Source organism: Haliotis cracherodii, unplaced genomic scaffold (genome assembly GCF_022045235.1).
Source record: "Haliotis cracherodii isolate W230 unplaced genomic scaffold, xgHalCrac1.p SCAF_5, whole genome shotgun sequence".
Lineage (NCBI taxonomy): Eukaryota > Metazoa > Mollusca > Gastropoda > Lepetellida > Haliotidae > Haliotis > Haliotis cracherodii.
This window is the reverse complement of record NW_027266308.1, coordinates 49,995,739-50,023,430: the sequence shown is the minus strand read 5'-3', so window position 1 is coordinate 50,023,430 and position 27,692 is coordinate 49,995,739. Positions and strand designations below refer to the sequence as shown.

General features: G+C 41.4%; 2 protein-coding genes across 5 annotated transcripts in view; both read left to right on the top strand.

Annotated features, from left to right (window-relative positions):
* The window catches only part of LOC139442383 (cytoplasmic dynein 1 heavy chain 1-like), a 95,248-nt gene extending 87,196 nt beyond the window's left edge, over nucleotides 1-8,052 (top strand). For 2 of the 4 annotated variants that reach the window (XM_071223185.1, XM_071223184.1), the window contains exons 85-93: nucleotides 229-332; nucleotides 733-899; nucleotides 1,918-1,932; nucleotides 3,326-3,518; nucleotides 4,541-4,683; nucleotides 5,075-5,185; nucleotides 5,475-5,529; nucleotides 6,391-6,487; nucleotides 7,279-8,052. In XM_071223185.1, coding sequence (XP_071079286.1) covers nucleotides 229-332; nucleotides 733-899; nucleotides 1,918-1,932; nucleotides 3,326-3,518; nucleotides 4,541-4,683; nucleotides 5,075-5,185; nucleotides 5,475-5,529; nucleotides 6,391-6,487; nucleotides 7,279-7,450 — 1,057 coding nt within the window. In that variant the 3' untranslated portion in view covers nucleotides 7,451-8,052. The remainder of the gene's footprint in view (nucleotides 1-228; nucleotides 333-732; nucleotides 900-1,917; nucleotides 1,933-3,325; nucleotides 3,519-4,540; nucleotides 4,684-5,074; nucleotides 5,186-5,474; nucleotides 5,530-6,390; nucleotides 6,488-7,278) is intronic. The other 2 variants (XM_071223187.1, XM_071223186.1) reach the window with 1 other exon arrangement.
* Nucleotides 8,053-13,203: 5,151 nt separating this feature from the next.
* On the top strand, nucleotides 13,204-26,238 carry LOC139443010 (serine/threonine-protein phosphatase 2A regulatory subunit B'' subunit gamma-like). Its single transcript, XM_071223934.1, has 12 exons — nucleotides 13,204-13,362; nucleotides 14,597-14,709; nucleotides 15,168-15,217; nucleotides 17,237-17,291; nucleotides 17,525-17,637; nucleotides 17,961-18,129; nucleotides 18,536-18,580; nucleotides 18,876-19,019; nucleotides 19,831-19,967; nucleotides 20,652-20,865; nucleotides 21,585-21,712; nucleotides 22,398-26,238. Exons 1-12 carry the CDS (start codon nucleotides 13,284-13,286, stop codon nucleotides 22,495-22,497), a joined length of 1,347 nt encoding a protein of 448 aa, XP_071080035.1. The 5' UTR covers nucleotides 13,204-13,283; the 3' UTR covers nucleotides 22,498-26,238.
* Nucleotides 26,239-27,692: the final 1,454 nt, after the last annotated feature.

Below are 27,692 nucleotides of genomic sequence, written 5' to 3'. Positions count from 1 at the left end.
ATGATTGTGGGTTCGGATCCTTGTTTGCCCCGATTATGTTTCTAGGTTTGTCAGCACCATACCCGTGCTTGTGGGTATCACCGAAGTGGCAAACATCTTAGACCTGCATCACTTCGGGCTTTACTCCCACATTAAGCTGACACGCCGTGATATAACTGGAATAATGTTAAAAGCAACATTAAACCCAACTCACTCACTCACTCTTATTTGTAATCTGTTCTCTTGTAGACGGGAACAGTTTGTCCAGTTTGTGAATAACATGGAGGAGAGGCAGACACCATCCTGGCTGGGGCTGCCCAACAATGCAGAGAAGGTTCTCCTGACAACTAGAGGTAAGCAAGGACAGACAGCATGTACATCAACCGTTCTCCACCTGTCCTTCAGACATCCCAACAGTAAGCAAAGTGCTGTGGATGAATGAGGAAACAAAATATGGGTCATCATGCCCTATCATGGTTTGTTCTCATGCTGTCAACCACTGTTTTCTCTTGTTGAGATTTGTTAAGTCCCAATGTGGCTGTTATTGTGAGGTGCAAAACAACATTTTCTCTCACTTGGATTCACATTCAACTTAACCAGTTAACATGACTGAAATATTTCAAAGCAGCGTTAAACTAAACACTCAGTTTGTCAGTGTTGCCTTAGGATGAGAAGCACTGTAGTGTTAAAGTGTTTGCTCACCAAAGTCTGCTAAATGTGAAACACTCTTCAGTACTCCATTCACTGTTCCAGGTAGTGACATGATTGCCAAGCTGATGAAGATGCAGCTGTTGGAGGAAGATGACGTGATCGGCGCTAAGGCCGATGACCATGAGGATCACAGAATGGCCGACGGTCGCCCCGCCTGGATGAGGACCCTCCACCAGTCTGTAGGAACCTGGCTCAAGCTGGTGCCACAGGTCAGTGTTACACAAGGCCGAGATTTGTCCACTTGCAGACTGTCAAGTGATGATTTCATGTCGCAAACATCAGTGTTGTCATAACCTGTGAAGATGGGGTTAGCATTGATCTTCAATCCATTCTTGTTGTTAGAGGCGACTAACAGGACCGGGTGGTCAGGCTCGCTGACTTGGTTGATGCACGTCATCGTATCCCAATTGCGTTGATTGATGCTCATGATGTCAATCAAAGAATTGTCTTGTCCAGACTCGATTATTTACAGACAACTGTCATATAGCTGGAATATTGCTGAGTGTGGCATTAAACAACAAACAAACAGTTTTGTCATTTGTACATCTTGTATTTAAGGAAATTATTTGTATCTGTAATATTTTCAGTTCAGTGGTATACAATTAATGAATATACACAATAATAACCCTTGACATTGAATGAATATAAACGCAGATCAATGCTTCTCTGCAGATATTGCTTGCAGGAACGTCAAATCTTTGTTTAATCCTAAATGTATTTTCATCCCTACTCTGTGATGTGTGATCACTAACACAATAGATGGTGCTCGCTGTTTCACAAAGTCTCTCATAATCTCAAATAATCTCACAATCTCTTGTAGGAAACTGTTCCAACTTCTTGTATCACTGAACAGCTCCTACGTACTAACTAGTCAATTCTTCTATCCATCTCGGGGATTCTGGGAAAGATTTGGTCCACGTCCTGTTGGTCGTACGCAACTTAATGAATCAGTTGGACAGTGTGGCGACTTGATGTCATCATACCCCGATGGCATGGGACGTTGCTCATGATATCAATCCCTGGTTTGTCTGGTCCAGTCTTCATTATTTACATAATGCCATCACATAGCTGTAACATTGCTGACTGTGGTGTTAAGAAACAAACAAACCTGTATCCTGTATGTCCGTACAGGAAGTACAAGATACACAATAAGATTAAAACAAATCTCATTTCTAAGGAAATTCAACTTGTTTACAAATGAACCCCAACAATTATTTTCCTGAACAGCCGGAAGACGCAGTGGTGAGTGTAGCCGTTCCTGTCCACACGGAAAGGGTTTATTTTTTGCTTTGTCCAGGATAGTATTGGAGATGCTGGTTGAGGATAGTTTCTGTATAGGGCAACAGGATGTACTTCCTGTGGTAACAAAACAGCCGTTTATTGTATGGGAAACATGCAGTACTGAGGAACATCCCTGATTTCCCTGTGTATTTTATCTTCATCCCATCAGGTTAAATATGTTGGACCCTTTTGCCACCATAGCTTCGTTTTCATCACCCACCATCTCTTACTTGTTCTCACAATGGAGCTTGAAATTAAAAACCAATCTAAACACCTCTAAAAGTTTGGAATAGATCAACATTTCAAATCACGGTCTGTTAAAGGCAAGCCCTGGATACATTTAATGAAATCAGAAGGGTGTTATGAATTTATCTCTTATTGTAAAAAGTATTTTCCTGAGTATTGGGAAGGGAAATGAAATCCTTCAGCTGTTGGAAACACAGTGAGGTGATTCTTGACTGCTAATGAAATCGCTGCATGTTTGAATCATGTAAGCACTGTGTTTTGTTGGACTCCTATTTTTGGTCATATCAAGACATTTTGACTCAAAACAAGCTATTGTGCTGAATAGGTCCAGGGTATTTACTAATAGAATGAAGATACACTGACTGATGGAGGCTGCATAGAGGAGTAGCTAGAGGATTGTTTTTTTCGGGATTCAGTTATGGTTTTGTTTCTTTTGCTGTAAGTCATAGAGTAGAAAGTTTTTCTTTTATGTGTTTTGTCCCTGTGCACCACACAGTATATGAAAGCATTTAGAGTGAAGGATGAAACTATTTTGTCACCATTTTCAAAGCCTTGTTGTATGTCCGCCACTCTAAGTGTTTTCATCAACTGTTGGAATACCTAATACCTAGCACCCAAGTAGCAGCTTTACTTACCATTTACATCTTGATATTTCCATCATTCCGTCAACTGTCACTTGAACCTTGTGTGGAAGCACCTATTTTTTGTTTATTTTTTACCCATTTTCCCTTTTTTCTTACCTCAATATTTATTACCCACAAGTATGCACCTTCTTTTGAAGACTTTTTTTTAAACTAAAATATTTTAAATTAATTTCATTTCATATGTGAGACATTGTTTTAGATTTACAGGAATAGATTTTCTATTCCCTATTTTTTGTATTCTGTATACAGTAACGCATGTGTGTTTTAACCCTGTTGTATGTGACTGTAACACTTAATCTCATTGTAACACGTCCTTCACAGGAACTGTTCTTAACTTTGTTTCATAACTCAGATGTTCTGTGTGGACTTTTTGTTCTCAGCTTCACAGTTTTGTGTTCAGTCGTACATTAAACATTTTGAAATCTAAGTTTGAATTCCGCTTTCAATGCTTGTTGACCTTTCAGTCGCTGGGCGCCATGAAACGAACAGTTGAAAACATCAAGGATCCACTGTTCCGGTTCTTTGAGCGCGAAGTGAACGCTGGAGCACGCCTACTGAACGATGTACGTCAAGACCTCCTGGACGTGATGAAAGTGTGCAACGCTGACAAGAAGCCCACCAATCACCACAGATCCATGATGGCTGACCTTGTCAAGGGTAGGAAATCTTTCTTACAAATTATTGTGAAAAATATTTCATGACAAATACTAAGTTTTCACATCAACTGATCAACAGCATTCAGCATTTGCGTGGTGAGGTAGATTAATGGTTAAAGTGTTTGCTCGCCCTGCATAGAACATGGGTTCAATTCCCCAACATGGATAGAAAGCAATTGCTAGAATATTTCTATAAGTGCCATGAAAACCATACAGTTTCATTTTAATGCCAGCCTAGTGGTTAAAGTGTTCGCTCGTCACACCGAAGATCCGGGTTCGATTCCTGACATGGGTACAATGTGTGAAGCCTATTTCTGGTGTCCCCCGTCGTGATATTGCTGGAATATTGCTTAAAGCGGCGTAAAACCATACTCACTCACTCATGTTAATGCCCTGCCCCATCGAAGTGTTTGATATAGAAAGTCCTTATCATTACAGTCTTGCCAGAGCAGATATTTATACAAAGTTTTATGGAGTTGTTGTACATCAGCCCTTGTATTCAACCTCTTCCACAAGCAGGTGGACAAACTGATCATTTACAATGTCACATTTGATTGCCCATGTCATTGTCTTTAAGATTGGATGGGGTATATGGATGACTCTGTTTTCTTGTTATTTCTGGGACTAGTAATGCAATCATAAGCTAACAACCATTTAAGAATAAAATCTAGGGAAAAGTTTTTTACCTGTAAATATAGTTAAACTTTTTAGGTCAAACTGCTGTTTAAATGGCTGAAGTTGATTAATATTTTCATTGCTCTACAATAATTATCTGCTACAGAGTTACAATCTGTCTAATGGTAAAAATATTGGTCCACCAGGAAATATCTATGGTCCTTCATGAATTTTACTTGTCTTGGACAAACAGACATATGTTAATTTCAGAAACCCTAGTGCTGGTTCAGTTGGTTTGAAGAGAAGACATTTTCAATCTCTACTGTTGTAAAAAAAATGTATATATCAAATGTTCAAGTCCAGGGTATCTGTGTTACACAGCTGTATTGCAAACTCTTTTCTATGCAGGCATAATCCCCGAGACCTGGCGCCGCTACATCATCCCGAATGGTTTGACTGTCATCCAGTGGATCACTGACTTCAGCCAGCGTATCAAGCAGCTGCAGAAGATTGTGCAGACAACAGGCTCTGGTGGAGCTAAGGAACTGAAGGTGGGTGTGGCAGTTAGAACTAAAGAGACCATGGTAGTCATGTTAGTCCAAGACAAAAGCGATGATGCTGTGTAACCCTGTGTTGATTCCAGGGCAGGGTGGGCCCCAAGTACGTCATGCTTGTCATAGGAGAAACCAAACTGTAGATCAGCTGGTTACAGTGTATGACCTGTCTGATTGCATGTCATCCTTCACAGACAATGTGGATGTTAGTCATGCTATCAACCTCTGGTTGGACTGGCCAAGTCTCAATCTTGATGGAGCTGGAATGTTTTTATGTCAGCATAAATATGACTCGGTGATCTTACTGTACAGAGTTGCATTAAGCAAAGTGACATTAGACCATTCCACTTCCTTACATTCTCACACTGTTCTGCTTGGTGTGTTACAGAACTTGAATGTCTGGTTGGGTGGACTCTTCATCCCAGAGGCATACATCACGGCTACACGGCAGTACGTGGCCCAGGCTAATGGATGGTCTTTGGAAGAACTCTACCTTGATGTAAGTACTTTTCACATTGTGTACAGATTCCAAAATGCTTGGGATATGACTTCTAAACAAATATACAAATTTCACTTTTTCTATCACAGGACTCGGTTGCTAATTTGAATTTGAATTCGACTTGTCTTTTATGTAAACTTTGCCAAGATGATTTTGAAAAACAAAATGTACCAGGATTTTCCAAATGTATTGTATGTTTTGATTCGTATTTCAAATTGTAGTATATCGGTAGTATGGCACACCTCTAGTAATTAGACTTGGATCTCACATTCTCACTTTTACCTTTCAGGTGAACGTAACCGGCAAAGCTGGAGCTCTTGATGCGTGCAGCTTCGGAGCAATAGGTAGGAGCTGATGCTTTTACAACAGAACATTCTCACCAGCAACAAGTCTTCCTTATTGATCTGATGAACACTAAAACATTGTTATAACCATTCAGGACTGTTTGTGGTCATGAAATCGGCATTGGTTACAGGTGGTCCTAGTAGCCACGATTAACTGTACAGTATGACGATCTGGGTCATCAACAACCCATAATTGCCACAACAGGCGACTAATGGGAGTGGGTGACTTGGATTATGCATGTCAAAGTATCACATTTGTGTGGACTGATGCTCATGATGTCATTGTGTGGTCCAAAGTCAAATATTTACACATCTCTGTCATATAGCTTGAATATTGCTGAGTGACGTGAAACAACAGTGTGCAGCGTTGCACCCTTCGTAGTGCCAGGATCATGGGTTCAAATCCCATATATGCCCTGATTATGATCCTTGGTTTGTCAGCACCACGCCATTGCTGACGGGCTGCTCCAATGTGGTAAACATCTACATCCTGTTAGGTTTCCCTCCCTCACTGAGCCGGGGCGGTCGGGTAGCCTAGTGGTTAAAGCGTTAGCTCGTCACACCGAAAACCCGGGTTCTATTCCCAACATGGGTACAATGTGTGAAGCCCATTTCTTGTGTCCCCCGCCGTGATATTGCTGGAATATTGCTAAAAGCGGCGTAAAACAGTACTCACTCACTCACTCACTCACTCACTCACTCACTCCCTCACTGAGCCGTCTAGGCGTGATACAACTGACATGTCCTTCAATGTGGACACACTTGCTCACTTACTGTCATCAGCATTACTTGTGAAAGACCAACACATGCTGGTCAGGTCCAGGTAGTAGTGTGATGGTAACAATGGGATGTTTGCTTCAGGCCTCAAGCTGCAGGGAGCGGTGTGCAAGGACAACAAGCTGGAGCTGTCATCCACCATCTCTACAGAGCTGCCTCTCACTCTCCTGCGCTGGATCAGGTACTCTCCTCACTTCAGCATCATGCACACTTCAGTCATATGTTATATTTTGGTGCCATCAGCTAAATCCTCTTGTAGAAATATTATCCAACGTAAATTTACTTGTCAATGCTTCCTTACATAATTATTACTAAATATGAGTTTTTCTTCAATCCCTTCTACCTCAAGATCTGGGGAGTCACTGTAACTGCATAGATGTGTATCTGACCTGAAATTACGATCATTTTAACTGTGCACTAGTTAAATAGTTACATAGGGACATGGATGGCTCAGTCATGTAAGGCGCCACAATTGGCTGTGCAGAGTTGCATCACAAGCTTTCTGTCAGATCTCGCGAGACCCGAGTTGTATACAACTCGCCCCCGTGTGAATGCCGAGTTGTATACAACTTCAGTTCGTACAGCTAATTGCATACCGTGTGAATGCCCCTTAAGGCGCCGTGATTCGCTGTGCAGAGTTGCGTCCCTTGGGCCTGCCAGAAATCTATGATAATGGGTTCGAATCCCAGTTCGCCAAGATTGTTTCTAGGTTTATCAGCACCATACTTGTGTTTGTGACTTTCCTCTAAGTGTAAATGTCTAACACCTGCATCACTTCAGGATTTCCTCCCACATCAAGCTGACATGCTGTGATGTAACTGGAATACTGTAATACTGTAATGAGGATAATCATTCAATAAGAAAGACAATTGATGGGTTTTTTTGATAATCTGAAATTACCACATAGACTTTGATCTTGATTGAGACGTTTGTGAGGGCTGTGAAATGTTAACCTGCTCATGTTATTTCCAGACTTGAAGGCAAGGAGCCATCCAAAGGGAAGGTAACTCTGCCAGTGTACCTGAATGCCACCAGGGGGCATCTGCTGTTTACACTGGACTTTGATCCAACGACACCGCTGACTGCAGCTGGCCACAGCTTCTATGAGAGAGGAGTCGCTATCACCTGTTCAGACATCAGCTAGATGTCTCGCAACAAACTCTCCTCAACCAGGATGGTTACTAGGGAGATATTTACCCTGACATTTTCTTTTCATACATGTTTTCTTGGTGTCTGCTTCTGGGAACCTGCAAAGTCCTGCCTGTCAACAATATGTGTCATGAATAGTGTCAAGAAGAAAATAAGAAAATGAAAGCTCTACTTTTCAACAACTCATTTTTTAACTCATCTCCACTGTCCTTCCTATTATTATTATTATTATTATTATTATTATTATTATCCGCAACAAATGCGCATACAGACACAGAAGTGTGTATACTGCGCTATACAAATGAGTGTTTTATTATAACTCTTGGTGTTTTCAAACATTTGGTTCTTTGTCATAATTTCAGTGACATGATACCTTACAAGACTGTTATTAGATGTTCTTGTTTTGAAATACAAGTGAATAATTTTCAGAAGTCCTGAATGCTTATGTTTTGTTTCAAATGAAATACATATAACAGAAATAAATTGTAACTATTTTGCCATGTTGTAATAAAATTTGATTAAAAGTAGTGCTCAGTTATGTGAAGAAATCTTATACAGAATTTGATCTTGCAATTCAGATTTAGAGCATAAGAAATACTGGTACAGTTGTATGTGGAAATAGAGGTTTTCATACTTCATGTGCTTTCATGCAGCATGTCTTATTATTATGCAGGTGTTAAACTGACACACATCTCCCAGTTTGTTGAAAATTGCTTAATAAATATCTACTTGAAGTTATTGTTTTGTTGTTTCTAAGTTATTTTTAGGAATTGCTTGTACATGTTGTACCTGGACAGTGTCTACTGTTTTATTGCCATCGGAGGCATGTACCAATATATATCAGTGTATGGTCTCGGCATTGATCAATACTTAACTTGAACACTGTTTTGTCTTTTGTGGAGACTTCACCTGAACCTGTTAGGACACTGAGGACAGTAGCCAAGGGCGGATCCAGCATTTTCAAAAGGGATGGGTCCAAAATATCAAAATCCTCTCTCCGTCAGTTTTACTATCTACATCATACTACATTTGGTTTTATGGTGGGTGGGGGTGGACCCCACCTCTGGATCCAACTATGGTAGCAGTTGAGTCTTTCAATAGAGAGGGCTTTTTGTTCTCTCGGACTAGTCAAGATCTGTGGTAGTTTGGGTCCTCAGCAACCCATGCTTGCTGTAAACGGTGACTAGGCTTGTCGTAAGAGGCGACTAACAGTATCGGGTGGTCAGGCTTGCTGACTTGGTTGATGCATGTCATCGATCCGAATTGCGTGGATGGATGCTCATGATATCAATCACTGGATCGTCCAGACTCGATTGTTTACAGACCGCCATGTTGAACAACCGCTGTATTTTCCTTAGTACTGTATTTCCAACTAATATGCATCATATTTCATATTGCTGAAACAATAAAGGGACGCCATAGGACTACTGGAGCAGATTATGTTTCCACTGTCTTGTGCATGATTGACGAAAGAGCCGACTTTCGGTATATAACTACAGCTATATGACCTGTGTCATCGTGCCCAGGGTGTGGATCGTTTTGACGACCACGGGTAGTCCTAGCCCCAGCTCCTTATTTCAGGATGGGCAAGTGCGTTATGTCACCCCCTGCTGACGTTGTCACGCACAACATAGCCACCCACCTCTCACGAAACGATCTGTCGGCATGGAACCTGAGAACCTTTCAACCGTGTGCCACTTCGGCGAAGACAGATTACATTCTCAGTAGACATTTTCGGTTCAAAATGGTGCAGCTGTAAATATGAGCCATCATAACTGGTACTAAAGTCAAAGCGGTTTATTATAGTATCACCAATGATTCTACAATACTGTTTGTAGAATAGCGCCAAAATCTTTCTTTCAAATTAAAAATTGATGTATTCTTTATGGTTTTATGTGTTCTTGAAAGCCGCAGTCGGCAAGATTCAATCTATATGGAGTTGCCTGTATACAGTCGAGTCTGGTCAAACCAGTGCCAGTGGTATTTTAAGAAACGCCCCATACGCAGTCAACCAGTTCGCCCAGACTGACCAACCGATCCATTTAGTCGCCTCTTACAAGCATAGCTTGATGGGGAACTACATCTAGCGTATTGTGCAAGTATTGCGCCTGATCGATGCTAACCTGGAAGCCCCATACATTGTATACACAGCTTGTGAAAGAGGCATCTACGACTGGTATGGTGGTTACATCGACCTGTACTTTAAAGCAGAGATCCTATACAGGAGGTTGTCATGATTGACATGATGCACGTATTATATATGCACGTTGTATACTAAAACGAGGATCATACTGGATACAAAATGAAATCTGACAACCAGGTCATAATTTAAGGCATACAAACAGTGTTCTCTTCCTGGTACGTTGCTATGGGTAGACAGGCGTGTTTGTAAACAGCATAGAAACGAAGACCAAGGGGGTCCCTGTTGCCATGTGCAGTTATCACACAGCGGTATCAAATATCACGAAATCAATATTAAGCCATAACTTAACACTGAAGCGTATTTCTGCCTGGCTGTATCGGGATTTATCATTAAAACTACATTTTTTAAACCGTTTACAATTAATCTCAACTTTAATTAGTTGTTCAGGTTCCGTTATAGAACTTTGCTGGTTGTAGTTAACTTAAATTGGCAGATTGAGTATAAAAGATGTGGAATAAACACGTTATTTGACAATAATTGTATTCGTTATAGCGGCATCCTTCGCTATGTAATCTTGTAGAATGGCGCGTAATGATCCGCCTTGTCAAACAGTGAAAGGGATTGAGTGAATTTTGCGCCGCTTTTAGCAATATTCCACCAATATCACGACGGGGGTCCCACGAAATCGGCTTCACATTACACTCATGTCGGGAATTGAACCAGGGTCTTCGGCGTGACGAGCGAACACTTTAACAACACCCCACCCCCACGCCCCACACAACCACACACTTCGCTTTATCCACACCCCACCCCCACACAACCACACACTTCGCTTTATCCACATCCCACCCCCACACAACCACACACTTCGCTTTATCCACACCCCACCCCCACACAACCGCATACTTCGCTTTATCCACACCCCACCCCCACACAACCACACACTTCGCTTTAACCACATCCCACCCCCACACAAACACACACTTCGCTTTATCCACATCCCAGACCCACACACCCACACACTTCGCTTTATCCACACCCCACACCCACACAACCACACACTTCGCTTTATCCACACCCCACCCCCACACAACCACACACTTCGCTTTAACCACATCCCACCCCCACACAACCACACACTTCGCTTTATCCACATCCCAGACCCACACACCCACACACTTCGCTTTATCCACACCCCACACCCACACAACCACACACTTCGCTTTATCCACATCCCACCCACACACAACCACACACTTCGCTTTATCCACACCCCACACCCACACAACCACACACTTCGCTTTATCCACACCCCACCCCCACACAACCACACACTTCGCTTTATCCACATCCCACCCACACACAACCAAACACTTCGCTTTATCCACATCCCACCCCCACACAACCACACACTTCGCTTTATCCACATCCCAGACCCACACAACCACACACTTCGCTTTATCCACATCCCACCCACACACAACCAAACACTTCGCTTTACCCACATCCCACCCCCACACAACCACACACTTCGCTTTATCCACATCCCACCCCCACACAACCACACACTTCGCTTTAACCACACCCCACCCACACACAACCACACACTTCGCTTTATCCACATCCCACCCCCACACAACCACACACTTCGCTTTAACCACACCCCACCGCCCCTGAACCTTTGAGTGACCGTGGAGTTTCATCACTCTCTTTGCAATAAAATAGTACAAATAAATACCCGCCCACCTCGGAGTAATACAAGTACGCTTGAACAAGAAAACATTTGTAGTTCCAGGGCAGCATGGTCCCCATTAACTCATTTAGTGTAAAATTATGTTAAGATTGTTTCTTTGTTGTTTAACGCCGCACTCAGCAATATTCCAGCTCTTTGGCGGCGGTCTGTAAATAATGGACCAGAAAATCCACTGATTGACATCATGAACATCCGGAAGAGAATTTATGGATGTCAACTTCTTTATTATGAGGAACACAACGTTTCCGAGTATATGCTTAATCCATCCATTGCAGGTGAATGAATGCTATGGGGCAGAGAGCATATACTATATATGTACATGAGCACCGATCTACACCATTGGGACACGATGACATGCATCAACTAAGTCAGCGAGCCTCCGACCCCGTTAGTCGCCTCTTTCTTCAGGGGGTCCTACAGGTAATTTATAATGATTGGGTCCTTGGTACTGGTTACAATGTGTGACACAGGGCCCACTTGCACAAAGCAATCTTAGCGCTAAAATGATCTTAACTCCCATACTTTAACATAGGCTTACAATAGTCGTAGCGCTTAACTGTGTGTCATCGTATCCAGACGGCGTTGCTCCTTGCTCCTGCTGTCAACAACTCGTTTGCCAGTCCCAAACAAGATTACTTATTTGTCGTCGTGATGTAGCTCAGGTGCTGACCCTGCATTAATAATTGACTGAGGGGTTATTTTATGCTAGTCAGCAGTATGTAATTAATATCTCGGCGGTCTCTAAATAATAGTCCAGTCCACACAAGCTAGTGGTTCATGTTAGGAACAACGCCCCCTGTCGTCGGGGTAGGATGGCGAGCAATCAACCAAGTCACCTAGCATGATCACCCCATACATTTCAGTCCCTTCCTACGACAATCACAGGTTACTGCATGGGATCCAATTCCGTCCCAGAATCCTCACGGGATGTCAGTGATATTTCAGAGAAATAATAATCGGACAACCTTGAATATCAGTATATGTGCTTATACCTCAGCTTGCTACCATGTTCATTGGTTCATTTAACTCAGAACGCTGCCACGGAAACACGGCTGTAGGACTTTTTTTTAAATATTTGAATTATGTTCATCTTAGTACATTTTCACTTCTCATTTCGTTTCTCATCAATACGTAACCAAGGTAAACGGTCTTATATTTATTTATCAGGGTGACAAACTCTAATATTTGTCAGTGTTAGACATTCGTCGGAAAATACGAACAACTTTTTCACATTGTTTATTGACTAAAGGGTATATTGTTTGGACAGATTCAAGTCCTCTTGTAAAAGTAGAGTTTCGGGCTTACAGGCTATACTTGTTACATGAAAATTTGTAAAGTTGGTACGTTTACAATCCACAGACATGTTTAGGCCTACATGTTTTATTTCACGACTAATATATATTGATATAGGCATTTCTTAGAAGTTGGCGGATGACAAAGTAGACACAGTTTATGGATAACAGTTTCAATGCTTGACAACGGTAAAAGGATCTATACCGAAACATGTTTATTACAGTAAATAAAGAATTGGTTATCTATAAATTGTGTCTAATTTATATATTGATAACATATAGGTGCACACTTTGCCACGCGTTTTATTTTTTATGCTTTATACTATATGTTTAATATAGATAGAACATGTGTAGATATGTATGATAAACAGTCTGAACATCGATTTTGATTAAACACGACACTGGAGAGATTCTTTATTTTGTTTTGCGTGCCATTGTCTCATCAAGTCATGACATGTAAATTTGTACTCCAACTGAGCTTATCTACCTTTGCCGTCAGGAGTTGCCGCTAGGTGTCCTTCTTACTCATTTGACCAATCGTGTTCGAGCGGGATCAGAAAATTTCAAAGATGGAGGATTGACTCAAAACATTGACACCGGATGGTGAAAAAAAATACGAGTACAGCTCCATGTGTCAGTAATGACACTGACTAAGTTTCATAAAATGCATGACATGGACTGGTCTAACACGCTGCGAAAATTCTTAAGTGCTAAACGTGGTACGGTGCTTTGTTTTCAACCTAAATATCATGCATATATGTGCAGGCATGCTATCGTTGTATCTGTCACGAAGGGTGTTGTTTTTATTTGAAAGTGAACTAACACTAATATTTGCCTCAAATGAAAGTGTAACAATAGCAGTTTTTCATAGCGTATCCATTTCGTTAAATTTAAGTTTAACGTCCCTGTGTTAACAAATGCGAATTGCAGCTTATGAAATCAAATATTAATGACGTTTTTCTACTTTTATTTCTTGGTATTCATCAATAACTGCAGCAAAAGTTTATATATATAACTATTATCGAGGAAGAACCAGAAGGGAGATGGTTGATGATCTGAGTTGCATCAGGGAGCTGTGTGCAGCAGATGAGGCACTTGTGTGACATGGGTTCAGTTATCAATAATTCTAGGCTACCCCTAAGTTTAACTATTGTAACCAAACAGTCAAGAAGAGATTTATTTATCATCAAATCATATATTTTCGTGCATCATATGTTTTTTGACAGTCATGTTTATTTTGATTACTCACTTTATCACGAGGGGTGTTGCGTCACAGACATTGTAAATACCAGGAAGATGGCTTGTTTTTAAGATGGTCTTTTATAAGCATGATAAGTGAGTGACATGTAATACAGTTATTCATATAATTTGTAAGAAAACTGTACTTTTTAAGTGTCAGAAAACCCATAATACAAGAATATTTGTTTTGTTTCTTTGAGCTGTTTCCATGTCCTTTGGATTACCACTCATAAAATAAACATAAATCTCCATTCTGTATTCAATTGTTTCTTGAAATTTGTTATGCCCCAGTAATGATAATTGGCAAAAACATGACTACAAGACCCCATGAAGACACAGGTTACAGTTGGTTCCCAGCACTCTAAGGCTTATGATATTGATATTGTTTAACATTCACTCATAAATGAATACAACAATGTTAACATTGTTCATTTTTATGAATATGATAATGACTTGAATGTTTTCAGTAAAAATGATAATAAGATTCTGTTTCCATCATCAGATCATCAACAACATGGACATTAGAAAAAAGCAAATACTGATGTGTTTTAAATTTTTAAAAATATGTTTGTCTTTTTGTGTAATAATATTGATCTCATAACAGACTCCTGAAAGATGAACTCATTTCTTGAATATCCTTCATATTTGTAGATAATTAGAAATGTCAAAAAATAAGTATTAGATGAAAGTAAAATTGATGCCTTTTTGTTGTAGTTCGAACCATTCCTAAAGATAACAATGAAGAGGTAGAAGAGTTCACCAAACTGTACAAAGAATGGAAGGGACTTGGTGAAAATTACAGAAATGTCCCAAGCCTGTATGTTAAGGTAAAGTATTCATATGGTTCATGATATCTTTCCCATGTTACAGTATTTTCTATAATACACATGATACAGAAGTCTGTTAGAAGGAAAGTTCCCATATTTTTTCCCCAATGTTTGCCTAAGTAAAAATATGTTGCAGGCCATCTGTAGATTGCTGTATATATATTTTCTTGCCTGCCATTGAATAATGTTGTTCAACGTCTGGAAGGATATTTCAGATGAGACCTGAAAACAAAATGGTACCAAGGTTGACACCCACAAATAGTTAATTTAAGGAAACAAATTGTAAATTATGATAAAGGTATTTGAAAACAGTTCTAAGGTAAGGCATAGTGAACATGAAGCGAATATGATGCTTTGACAGTCATGTGACATGTATTAGATATGTATGCTTATAAACTTGATCGTGACTGTTAATAGTATTATGATGGTAAACATTAACACTTCATCTTCCTTTTCAGTTGCCCTCTGAAGATGAGCCCCTGTTGTTGAAACTAAGAGAAGAATCAAGGTAAATTGCAGCAATAGCAATTGTGTTAAATATCCTTAGATGTAGAACAAATAGGTTGTCCTGGAGGTAGGGGTGGAACACGTAGACATGGGTGTCCCATGGGTAGGGGTGGAATATATAGACATGGGTGTCCCGTGGGTAGGGGTGGAACATATAATCAACGTTGGTGTACTGTGGATATGGATTGAATATTCAGACATTGGTGTCCTGGGGGTAGTGATGGAATATGTAGACATGGGTGTCCTGTGGATATGGATGGAACATTCAGACATGGGTGTCCCGTGGGTAGGGGTGGAACATATTATCAACATTGGTGTCCTGTGGATATGGATTGAATATTCAGACATTGGTGTCCTGGGGGTAGTGGTGGAAGATACAGACATTGGTGTCCTGGGAGTAGTGATGGAATATGTAGACCTGGGGGTAGGGGTGTAACATGTAGACATGGGTGTCCTGGGGGTAGGGGTGGAACATGTAGACATGGGTAGGGGTGGAATATATAGACATGGGTGTCCTGTGGATATGCATGGAACATTCAGACATGGGTGTGATGGTGGTATGGGTACAACATATAGACATGGGTGTCGCAGAGGTAGGGGTGGAACATACAGACATGGGTGCCCAAGAGGTAGGGGTGGAACATACAGACATGGGTGTCTTGGGGGTATGGGTGGATCATAAAGACATGGTTGTCCTGGAACATTCAGACGTTGGTGTCCTGGGGGTAGGGGTGGATCATGTAGACATGGGTGTCCTGGGGGTAGGGGTGGAACATTCAGACATGGTTGTCCTGGGGATATGGGTGGAACATGTATACATTGGTGTCCTGGGGGTAGGTGTGGAATATATAGACATGGGTGTCGCTGGAGGTAGCAGTGGAAGATATAGACATGGGTGTCCTGGGGGTAGGAGTGAAACATATAGACATGGGTGTCGCAGGGGTAGGGGTGGAACATACAGACCTGGGTGTCCCAGAGGTAGGGGTGGAACATACAGACCTGGGTGTCCCAGGGGTAGGGGTGGAACATACAGACATGGGTGTCGCAGAGGTAGGGGTGGAACATATAGACATGGGTGTCCCAGAGGTAGGGGTGGAACATATAGACATGGGTGTCCCAGAGGTAGGGGTCGAACATTCAGACATGGGTGTCCCAGAGGTAGGGGTGGAACATACAGACATGGGTGTCCCAGAGGTAGGGGTGGAACATATAGACATGGGTGTCCCAGAGGTAGGGGTGGAACATTCAGACATGGGTGTCCCAGAGGTAGGGGTGGAACATACAGACATGGGTGTCCCAGAGGTAGGGGTGGAACATATAGACATGGGTGTCGCAGAGGTAGGGGTGGAACATTCAGACATGGATGTCGCAGGGGTAGGGGTGGAACATATAGACATGGGTGTCGCAGGGGTAGGGGTGGAACATATAGACATGGGTGTCCTGGAGGTAGGGGTGGAACATGTAGACATGGGTGTCCTGGGGGTAGGGGTGGAACATGTAGACATGGGTGTCCTGGAGGTAGGGGTGGAACATGTAGACATGGGTGTCCTGGAGGTAGGGGTGGAACATATAGACATGGGTGTCCTGGGGGTAGGGGTGGAACATTTAGACATGGGTGTCCCAGAGGTAGGGGTGGAACATTTAGACATGGGTGTCCCAGGGATACGGATGGAACATACAGACATGGGTGTCCTGGGGGTAGGGGTGGAACATGTAGACATGGGTATCCCAGGGATATGGATGGAACATGTAGACATTGGTGTCCTGGGGGTAGGGGTGGAACATGTAGACATGGGTGTCCTGGGGGTAGGGGTGGAACATGTAGACATGGGTGTCCTGGGGGTAGGGGTGGAACATGTAGACATGGGTATCCCAGGGATACGGATGGAACATATAGACATGGGTGTCCAAAGGAATAGAGGTGGAACATATGAAAATGGATGTCCAAGGGGTATTCAAGGAACAAACATTACTTAATTCCACACTTTTAATATCAATGAACAACATATTTACTTTTTAGGGCTGTGTTTCTACAACGGAGAAGCAGGGAGTTACTGGACAATGATGAGCTACAGGTTCGTATTAACAGTCTCAATTCTCATGGGTTTCTTTATGCCGTTGTCCTCAGTATTTCCCCATCACTGAACATGAGCAGATAGCCCACCAAAATAGCTTTAACATGGTAAAGACTGACCCTAATTTTGAAAGCCAACCAGAACATACAAACACAAATGTTTTTATCCCTAACATTGTTTGGGTTTGCTATGAATATGAATTATGAATGAAGTACCTATGTTGTTGTGTACAGAAACTGTGGTTCCTCCTGGACAAGCACCACACCCCACCACTGCTGGGCGAGGAACAGATGATCAGCTATGAGGACTTCCTACTGGTCGGGAAGGAGGCAGGACTAAAGTGCAAGTAAGACTACAATAATACTTGGAGGATGGACAAGATATGGGAAACAGATGGTTTCATTTCTATAGTGATTATTAGACTGAGCATCCCATATTTCCATCCAATATCTTCAGGCGATCATATTCTTGATATAGATACATTTAACATTTTTAGGTCGATGTCAGTTTGTTTCTGAATACAAATCTCAGGTGTTGTTCGAACTAATGATCATGATGATTATGAAAAAGATTATCTGTCAAAATAGTTGTAATGCCCTTTTGCTTTGCGTCTCCAGCTAAATACCTGCTTCATAGCTGTGTCATGAGTTATATTTGTTTCTGTTTCAGACCATTTTTTCATGCAACTGTATTCAGCAAGCTGCTCCAGTCTGATCCATTCGGGCGGATCTCCATCATGCAGTTCTTCAACTATGTGATGAGGAAGGTGTGGCTCCACCAGACTCGGATAGGACTCTCACTCTACGATGTGGCTGGCCAGGGATATCTGAAGGAGTCGGTATGTTCACCACATTCTGACACTGGATGTACTTACTGGAACCCCTGTATGCCCAGGGGTCTTCAGGAACCTATGCTTGCTGTAAAAGGCGACTATGTTTGTCGTAAGAGGTGACTAACGGGATCAGTTTGCTCACTTGGTTGATGCATGTCATCGTATCCCAATTGCGTGATTGATGCTCATGATGTTAATCACTGGAGTGTCTGGTCCAGATTCAGCTATTTACAGACCGCCGTCATATAGCTGGAATATTGCTGAATGCAGCGTTACACAACAAACAAACAAATGAAACCCCTGTATACAGGTTCCATTATTCTGCAGATATCTCTTCTGACTGTCCTGGTACAGGGAATTAATAAATATTCATACCATGCTTTTGCTTATAAGATGTGGTTTTGTTTTTCAGGATTTAGAAAACTATATCTTGGAACTGATACCAACACTGCCACAGGTAAGGGAGATAATTCTTACGAGATTACTTGTATTGATCTGTTGTGCTGGGAGAAGCGGAAGGGAGCCTGTGTTAGGTCATCTGATTCCTCCTTAAATTAATAAAATGTGTTTAGTATGTTGTTGATGGCTGCTATGATATTTATGGTCTATTGGTCAAATTAGCACAAACTCACTTGTCCTGGTGTGTATGTGTTAATTTGTTTGGTTTTCTTCCATGACTAGCCTTGGAATAAGTTGTTTGCTGTATGACATGTCATGGTATTGTATTCACCATGGTCTCTGATCTCTTTCAGCTGAATGGCCTGGAGAAGTCTTTCTACTCATTCTATGTCTGTACAGCTGTGAGAAAATTCTTCTTTTTCCTGGACCCTCTGCGAACTGGCAAAATCAAAATACAAGATATACTAGCGTGCAGTTTCTTAGATGATCTGTTGGAGGTAAGCATGAAAAGATGATATTGATTATACTGTTGATTTGTTTATTCCCCCAATATATTACAGTCTGATATGCTAATCATGGCTCAAGCTTGTTCAAGGCATATGGCAGCCATATTGGAAAATGCGAAAAAGAACATCCATCATCCATAGTAAATCTTCCCTTCTGAAACCACCGCACCAATACATCTCAATCTTCACATGCTTGTTCCTATCAATGATTTATTTTGTACATGTCGTTAGGATTTTTATTAAGTCATCAGTATGCTGTAAACATTTGCTGACATGATATTTTGGTAGTTGCTGTCTTTGTTGACATTTAAGACATGTTCAGCTGTTGACTACTTATTTATGTGAGCTACAGTGTCGTGGCATTTTATGTTTTGGTGTTAACTGAAGTCTTGATTGAAACTTAGATAAATGCATTGAATTTTTTTGTTAATCTGTGAGCCCGGCACCGTGGTCTAGTGGTAGAACAACCACACGGAGAGTAGAAGATCCGGGGTTTGATCCCAGACCGCGTCATACCAACAGACGTTGAAAGATGGTACTTGTTGTTACCCTGTCTGGCGCTTGGTTTGAAGGGGCTAAAACAAGGACTGGTCGGCTTGGAGTCAGTATACTATAAGCATTATAATTTATAAAAAGGCTTCAGTCCGGACTAGTACAAGCAGCCACACGTGCATGCACGCCGCTATGTAAGTGCAATAATGTTTGATGCATCGTTAAATCCCATTTCACCTCACCTGTTAATCTGTGATGTTTGCTGTTGTACAGTGACAGATATGAGTTGTAGTTGTTCCTGTTCTAACAGTTGCGAGACGAGGACTTGTCCAAAGACATGCAAGAATCCAACTGGTTCTCTGCGCCATCAGCACTGCGAGTCTATGGACAGTATCTCAACCTGGACAAGGACAGGAACGGGATGCTCAGCAAGGAAGAACTAGCGAGGTGAGTTGGCAGCAAATGTATTCTAGTCATACTCTAACTTGATTTTGTCTTTTCAGTGCTGCAATCCTTTAACCATTGTGCCAGTATTGAAAGTATCGTGGATACTTTCAATATTAAAACAGTGGTTAAAGAATTACAATATAATCTCTATTCCCCAAGCATGTACCTACATGATAGAGATGTATTAATGCTTGGTGTTTCTTGTGTTTTTATGGAGGTCTGTGTGGATTATGTACTATTGTCCTCGCCACTTGAAATAGTGATGAACATTGTGATGATTAATTAACAAAGATAGCAGCATGTGTGCTAATTCTCACAAAGTGAAAACAACCATTCCGCAATGAGGAATATTACTAACAGTAGTGACAAAAATTGCAAAGTGAACTTTTGAAGAAATATCCCTTTTGCTTGCAATAAACATTGAGTTTTGATCACATGGTTACCATCTAGGTAATAATCGTCAGCACTAGTTGCTATTTAGCAGTGAACTTGGTCAGTAGTGTATTAAACACTACATCTTCACATATTTTTTCTTTCAGTTTGTGCTGGTAACATGCTGGTAAATATAGCCTCAATATAGTCACTCGACTCGTAACTTCCAGGGGAGCATGATCATATAAGACCTATATAATATAGCAGCAGTATACAAGACCTATAAACCCTGTCTGATTTTGTTATATCTAGGTACGGTACAGGGACCCTGACAGACGTGTTTCTCGATCGGGTGTTCCAGGAGTGTTTGACGTACGAGGGAGAGATGGACTACAAGACATATCTGGACTTTGTGCTGGCCATGGAGAACAGACGAGAACCTCAAGCTCTACGTTACCTCTTCCGGATTCTTGATGTGCAACATAGGAGCAATCTTAATGTCTTCTCTCTCAACTATTTCTTCAGGGTAGGTCTTGATTCATATCACCTTACCATGTGTAGGATGTTGAAGGGCTTGATAGGCTAAGCAAGAGCTGTAACCAATGTTCTTCATCCTTTGATCCCTTAGGGTTCCATGCAAGAACATGTAACATTCAAACCACTAGTTGGTCAATCTTATTTTGAATTCATGTAATTAATTTTGTATTGTTTGATTGATACAACACATTTCATCAGAGTGCATCCCTATTTTGGGGATGTGGGGAATCATGGGTGTCAAATGAAACCTTTCAAACCCAGACACACATGACTTTAAAACATATGACCATGGTATGTTACAGTGACCCCCAGTACCTCTCTACAATACATGCATGTCCAGTACCTCCCTATAGTGTGGAGGGCACAGCCCAGTTGTCTGAGGCGCCGCAATTAGCTGTGCAGAGTTGCATCCCTTGGGTACTGCAGAAACCTGTGATTGTTGGTTTAAATTCCGCTTCACCCCAATTATGTTGCTAGGTTTGTCAGGACCATCCCCATGCTTCTGGGTTTCACCAAAGTGGTTAACATCTCAGACCTGCATCACTTTGAGCTTTCCTCACACATTAAGTTTGCACGCCGTGATATAACTGAAGTACTGTTCAAAGCGGCATTAAACTCAATTCACTCCCACTCACTCTCCATGTGTGAATGTATCCTCTCCAACACCTATCAGTACTCACTTGCAGTGCATGTGTGTGTGTGTTTCAGGCGATCCAGGAGCAGATGAAACTACATGGCCAGGAACCTGTGTCTTTCCAGGATGTGAAGGACGAGGTGTTCGACATGGTCAAACCAGCCAACCCCCTGGCCTTGTCTCTACAAGATCTCATCAACTGGTAGGCACAAATCTGCTGTTTTTTGTTCAAGTAATCTTTTTTAACAGCAGTAAAATTAATGGAACATGTTCAGGAATATCCAAAATACTGTACATTACTCTTAAAAACAGTGAATGTAATCTTCTCAAATGACATCAATGGCATGTCATGTATATTGACAAATGTAGCTTTTTTTCTATTCTATTTTTGTTTTGATTATTCAGTGTTGTGCATGTTGACATACGAAGTCCACTGCTTCTTGATTGAATGTAAATGAACATGATGAAGGGACATCTGATTGGTGCACTGCAATTTTACAGTTGCAATACTCAAAAAGTATGCTAGGTGTAGTATTGATCTCAACTTTGTTGCACAAGTGATTTCGTTACATTCTTCTACTCTGTAGTAATACCGAGTTCGCTAGAAATCTGTGCTGATCGTAAGAGGCAACTAAATGGATCGGGTTGTCAGACCAGTTGATCAGCACAGGGAATGAACCGAGACTCGCATGATTGGTGACTCAGTGACCCCGAAGGCATGCATTATTTCTCATAATATCCGTCCATAAATTGTCTGGACCACATTGGATTATTACAGGCACCGCCCATATTTGAACATATTTATCATGACTTTGTAGTATCAGTTCAGCATGAATGATGTAAGTCATTAAGTAATTGCTAATTGTCAACATGTTTTATTTTCCCAGTGGCAAAGGGGACACAGTTGTAAGTATCCTCATAGACCTGAATGATTTCTGGACATATGAGAACAGAGAGTACCTGATGCCTGAGATGACGGAGGACTGACTATAGGCCAGTATAGGAGGATTGGGAGTTTATCACCAGGACAAACAGTGTCAACGATGTTTGTCAGCTCAGGCCATTCAGGTCGCCTCACATGAGACAAAAGTGTTTGTGTATGTGATTTGTGGAGCCTCAAAACACATTTGTAAAACTTTGCCGAAGAAGATGGTGACCAGTTGATCCGTACACGGAATGGGCCGAGACTCGCATCATTCCCGTCTGGTGTCCATCACTGCCAGCAGTAACTGTCCTCATGTGTCAACAATGCAATTGCCTTCATTCCATTGACCACAATCTGGGAACATGGTCTTCATTCACACACATTGCTCATTACTCGTGCCAGCTACAATAATCTTATGTTGCTACTGCTTCCCCTGGGATAAGAATCACCACTGTCTTTAGTCTAAGTTAACTGGGACCCACTCAACATGCTCAACATTCATATCCTAGCACACCAATTATAGATCATTCTAAATGTATATGTTGAGTAGTGCAGTAGTTGTGTTCACTTACAGTCTTGGGTTTGATTCCCTGTATGAGTATGGTGTGTGAAGCCCTTCGAGGGCATAATGAGCGAAGCCCAGTAATTGTAATTTACATTGTGTATAGCTGTAACATGGCTAAAGGTTGGGTGAAATGCTGCCCATTTACCTTGTCTATTCCTGTGTCTGTATTGCTGTATGGGGTCTAGTGTCATGTTTACATTGAAGGGAACAAGGAGATTGCTCACATGTGTTCTTATGCTTGCAATGGGTGGTGTTACATTCCTCGTGCATGTGTAGTCATGTGTACTGTAATAGTGGTTGGAGAAGTTTAACAAGGTTTCAGGGATATCCTGGAGTTAATAACTAACCAGCATTTTATCACGCTTGAGATTTTGCATTTTCTGTGTTCACATTGAAGTTATTCCTGTTCCACTATTAAACAATGGTGACTGATTAATTATTTGTCAGCTGTGCTTGAACGTCTTTCAATTTTGTGAATAAGTATCATTATCGCAGTGGTAGGTGATTTATTTTTTTTGCTTTAACATAAACAGAAGCCATTGCTTTAGTTGTATGAAACAAATATTCTTTTTATTTCAGTGCATGCAATGCCCTTATTAGATATTGTTATACATGTATGTTAAATTGGGGGAACGGGTGGCCCAGTTGTCCTTGTTTGCTGCAATTTGTTGTGCAGAGTTGCATCCCTTAGGTGTGACAGAAACCGATGATCGAGGGTTCGAATTTCTGGTTCGGCCTGATAATGTTTCCAGGATTGCCAACACCATAGCCGTGCTCATAGGTTGCAAAAAAGTTGTAAACGTCTAAGACCTGTATCACTTAGGGCTTTTAAGTATCATCAGGCTATACCAGTAACTGAAATGCTGTTCAACTCATTCACTCACTATGTGTTAAATTACTGGGAAATTGTTAGAAATTAATGCTTGTTCATTTTTTTTCACCAAGTTCATGAACATTCCTGTATTAACCATGAATAGAGATAGAGTTTGCAAGAAGAGATTGAGAAAATTCAGCAATAACAATGTCATGTCCACAAACACATTGATGCTTAGCTGAGACTGTTGGTCATTACACCAAACTGTTACTACTGTTACCCACGTTGTCATGCCAAAATCTTCTTACTTGCATTGCATTTAACATGTATAATTCCCAGAGGACTTCAGGATTATGTTTTGGTGAAAACCTTGTCAACTCAGTCCTTAGTTTTAAGACGAGATGTGTGTGGATATTTCACACATGGAAGTGTCATCGCTGATGACCTGGGTCCTCTGTCACTTGACGTCAACTCAGCTTCAATCAGTTGATCAGAAACAACTATATCAACTTCATGTACCTGTCTTGACTAGTTACCCTGCAATCAACTCCATAGGTCTGTGACTTTAGCCACTAGTCCAAAGCCCAAGTCTTGTAACAGTCTCTTTGGCCCAGCAACTTAAAAATTTATAATTCTCCAATTTGATAACACAAAAGTCTATTGAAAATCATGCCGAAAGCCAATTTGAGTTAAGTAGACTCGTAATAGTTAGGCGCAGACTGCACCATGTACACTGCGCGTGAGATATTCCAACCTGTTTTAAGAATGGATACTTCAGTTTGATGTCAATAAGTTGCTATGTATTTTGATGCAGGGAAGGAATCAACTATATTGACTCATCCAAATTTGACTAGGTGAAATAATCTAAAGATTTTGCCAGGAACATGGTGTCTAAGCAGTAAACAAATGATAAGGGTTTGAGTTAACAAGGTTTTACTGTATATGATTATCACTGTGTAGCAGTGGTAGACAAACACTGCCCAGCTTGTGAGCATGTCAGGTAGGGTTATTTACACTTTACGTAAAAAGCATTGAATTTCCTATACATATTTTACCAGCCTTGCAAACTCATGAAGGTAGCCATGCTTGCATGTCCTTGTGTCCACTTCTGTAACTCTGTGTGGGCATGTAGTGACAGTCCTTGAACAAGCAACAACTACATGGTCTGTGATATCAGCAGCGACAGTCGGCCTTTATTAAGCAATAGTTGTTGTTTTTAACTTGCAAATATTTTACTCATGACTGTTAAGGACCACCTGTTACTTCATATTACTATAGGTAATTTGACATGGCATAACAGATTTACTATAGTAATATAAGTGTTGGTTGGTTGGTTGGTTGGTTCTTAACATTTTTTGAGTAGTATATAACCATGAAGTAACACCAAATCAAATGTCCTGGGTGCCATTGTACAAAACAACCTTAGCACTGCGCCGTCGTATGTCTATGTAAAGATATGAGAGTTACTATTACCTTTGCGCTAAGATTGCTTTGTACAACGGCACCCTGCTATGTGAGCTCTGTTTGCAAATTTGTAGGACACATTTTTAGTTTTGTGGTGAGTTGCCGATCTGAATGTAAGGTGTTAGTTATGTTAGTTATAGAAACATTGTACAGTAATTAGAAGGGATTAGATGGGATTAGAACTGAATGTTTGAGAAGTTATGTAGTTAGGATTTTGTCATGGAACTACCACTGCCAGTATTAGTGTTCAGGTGAGTCCAAAATGTCCTGCCGGACCATATCATTTGGCATTAACAACACCAAATTTGATCATGGTTGAATTTGTTATGTAATAGGGACCATGTTAATATAATAACATGATTTGTGATTATGTTTTGCTTGATGGTTGACCGAAAGATAATCATTATTTACATTGAGGGGTGATCTCAAATTTACACATTGACACTTTGTTGATGCATGATCTGTTTTGTCTCTTTGGTCTTGCATATAGGTGCATGTACATTTGATATTACCCCTCCCTGCTAGGACAACAATACCATTGGAGCTGCTGAGAAAGTCTGATTTGCATTGTTCCAAAGTGTTATATGTGATACAGTGTGTGAATGTGTGTAGATGAAGTATGTGCAGTTTTGCTGTCCAGTTTGTGTTGGTATTATGGGATGGAGTAGGGGGGAATATTGTTGTTATACAAGGGGTTGGATATTCTTGTCATTTACAGCAAGGGGTTTACAGCATCAGGCTTAGGAGGCTTATGTGCTGTTGGGGATGCTGTGTGCAGCAAACGTCAACTTCAGATAGATTCTAGGGATGGGGAGTCTGATAGGGGATAGATCATCACAGGGTGGGTGGGATGTACTGTGTGAGGGTCATATCACTGCTACAATGTGTGTACAGTGAGCTCTAGCAGCCACCATGTATGCTATGTCTCATTTATGCAATGTTTACTGGTATCACAATAAAGATTTGAAAGCTAATTCTATAGTTCTGTTTATTTGTATATTTGTTTATTTACACAAATGAAATATACATAAAGATTAAACCATGACAAATGGCAAAAATCATGGCATGGGATAACTGACCACAGGAGCTGGGCGATACCAATGTCATTGATAGAACAAACATTTGACAACAAATAAAGAAGATATTGGTGAGTTGTAGTTGAAATTTAGTGACAAAAACATCATGGTAACACAGGTACTGTTTTTGACCTTAGACAATACCTAAAAAAAGTATGGAGCTGCAGGACTAAGTAAACGAGTTACGTTTGATGTTTCATGTGAAAATGTTCCTTGTCACATGACAAGTGAAACAGATCAGTAGCGGGTATAACCGCCACGTGTCCGGTTGACGCCTTCTACCCTACGTCTCATGCCTCCAGTCAGACGTTGGATCTGTTGATCCAACAACAACAACTCCTGATGCAATGCTGCTTCCAACTGGCGTAAATCGTGTACAGGAGGATCTCGTGCCTGTACACGATTTACGCCGCCCCAGAATATCCAAAACATGTTCAAGGGGTTTAAAGCTGGGCTCATTGCTGGCCAGGGTAGAGTCGTTATTACATTGGCCCTCATGTAATCCACGACTGCATGCGAACGATGAGGCCTGGCATTGTCATCCATGTACTGAGGTCGAGTAGCAAGAGGGTGGTTGTCAAACTGAGGAACGACGACTGGCCCCAAAACGTCCCGGATGTACTGAGCCCCTGTTAAATTGCCTCTTATGGTGACCAAATCCAACCTGCAATCATGAGACATACACCCCCAAACCATTACCGAGCCCCCGCCGTATGCAACAGTCGGTTTAATGTTCCTGGGGTGTAGGCCGTGTTCCGGTGCCTCCAAACTCTCGTTTTTCCATCAGTGACGTAGAGCAGAAAGCAACTTCCGTCTTACCAATGGATTCGTCTCCAAGTTCTCAGATTCCAGTTCTGTCGCGCAATACACCATGCTAAACGAGCAGCTTTGTGGTGATCTCTCAACAAGGGACTTTTTATGACTCGTCTAGCCCTTAGTCCTGCTGCCTTCTGCCGGTTCCTGGCGGTTCTGGTGCTGAAACGACGATTGGGCAACCACAGCTGTTTCAGACGAGTACTTGTTAAAAAGGGTTCTCGGCGTATGAGACGAAGAAGGTCACTGTCTTCGCAATGTGTCGTCACAGGAGGTCTTCCGGATCTGTACATCACTGTCTGGGCATGTTTCTGGACTAAACGGCTTACGACAGTGTGATGATAACCCTAATTCCGACCAGTGGCATTACAAGACATTCCAGCGTTATGCATGCCGATTATTTGCCATCTTGTGGCGTTTGATAATCGCCTTCGTGCCATGGTCACACAATGTCATGGAATATCTGTTTAAAACCGAGCTTAAGAAAGTAATTTTAACGTTTGGATAAACTGCTTTTAGAGACAC

Excerpts from the sequence above, each read along its gene's own strand:
- LOC139443010 (XM_071223934.1), top strand. The coding sequence starts at position 13,284 with ATGACACTGACTAAGTTTCATAAAATGCATGACATGGACTGGTCTAAC. Across the intron at positions 18,581-18,875 it reads TGATACCAACACTGCCACAG|CTGAATGGCCTGGAGAAGTC; the intron begins GTAAGGGAGATA and ends GATCTCTTTCAG. Across the intron at positions 19,968-20,651 it reads AGCAAGGAAGAACTAGCGAG|GTACGGTACAGGGACCCTGA; the intron begins GTGAGTTGGCAG and ends TGTTATATCTAG.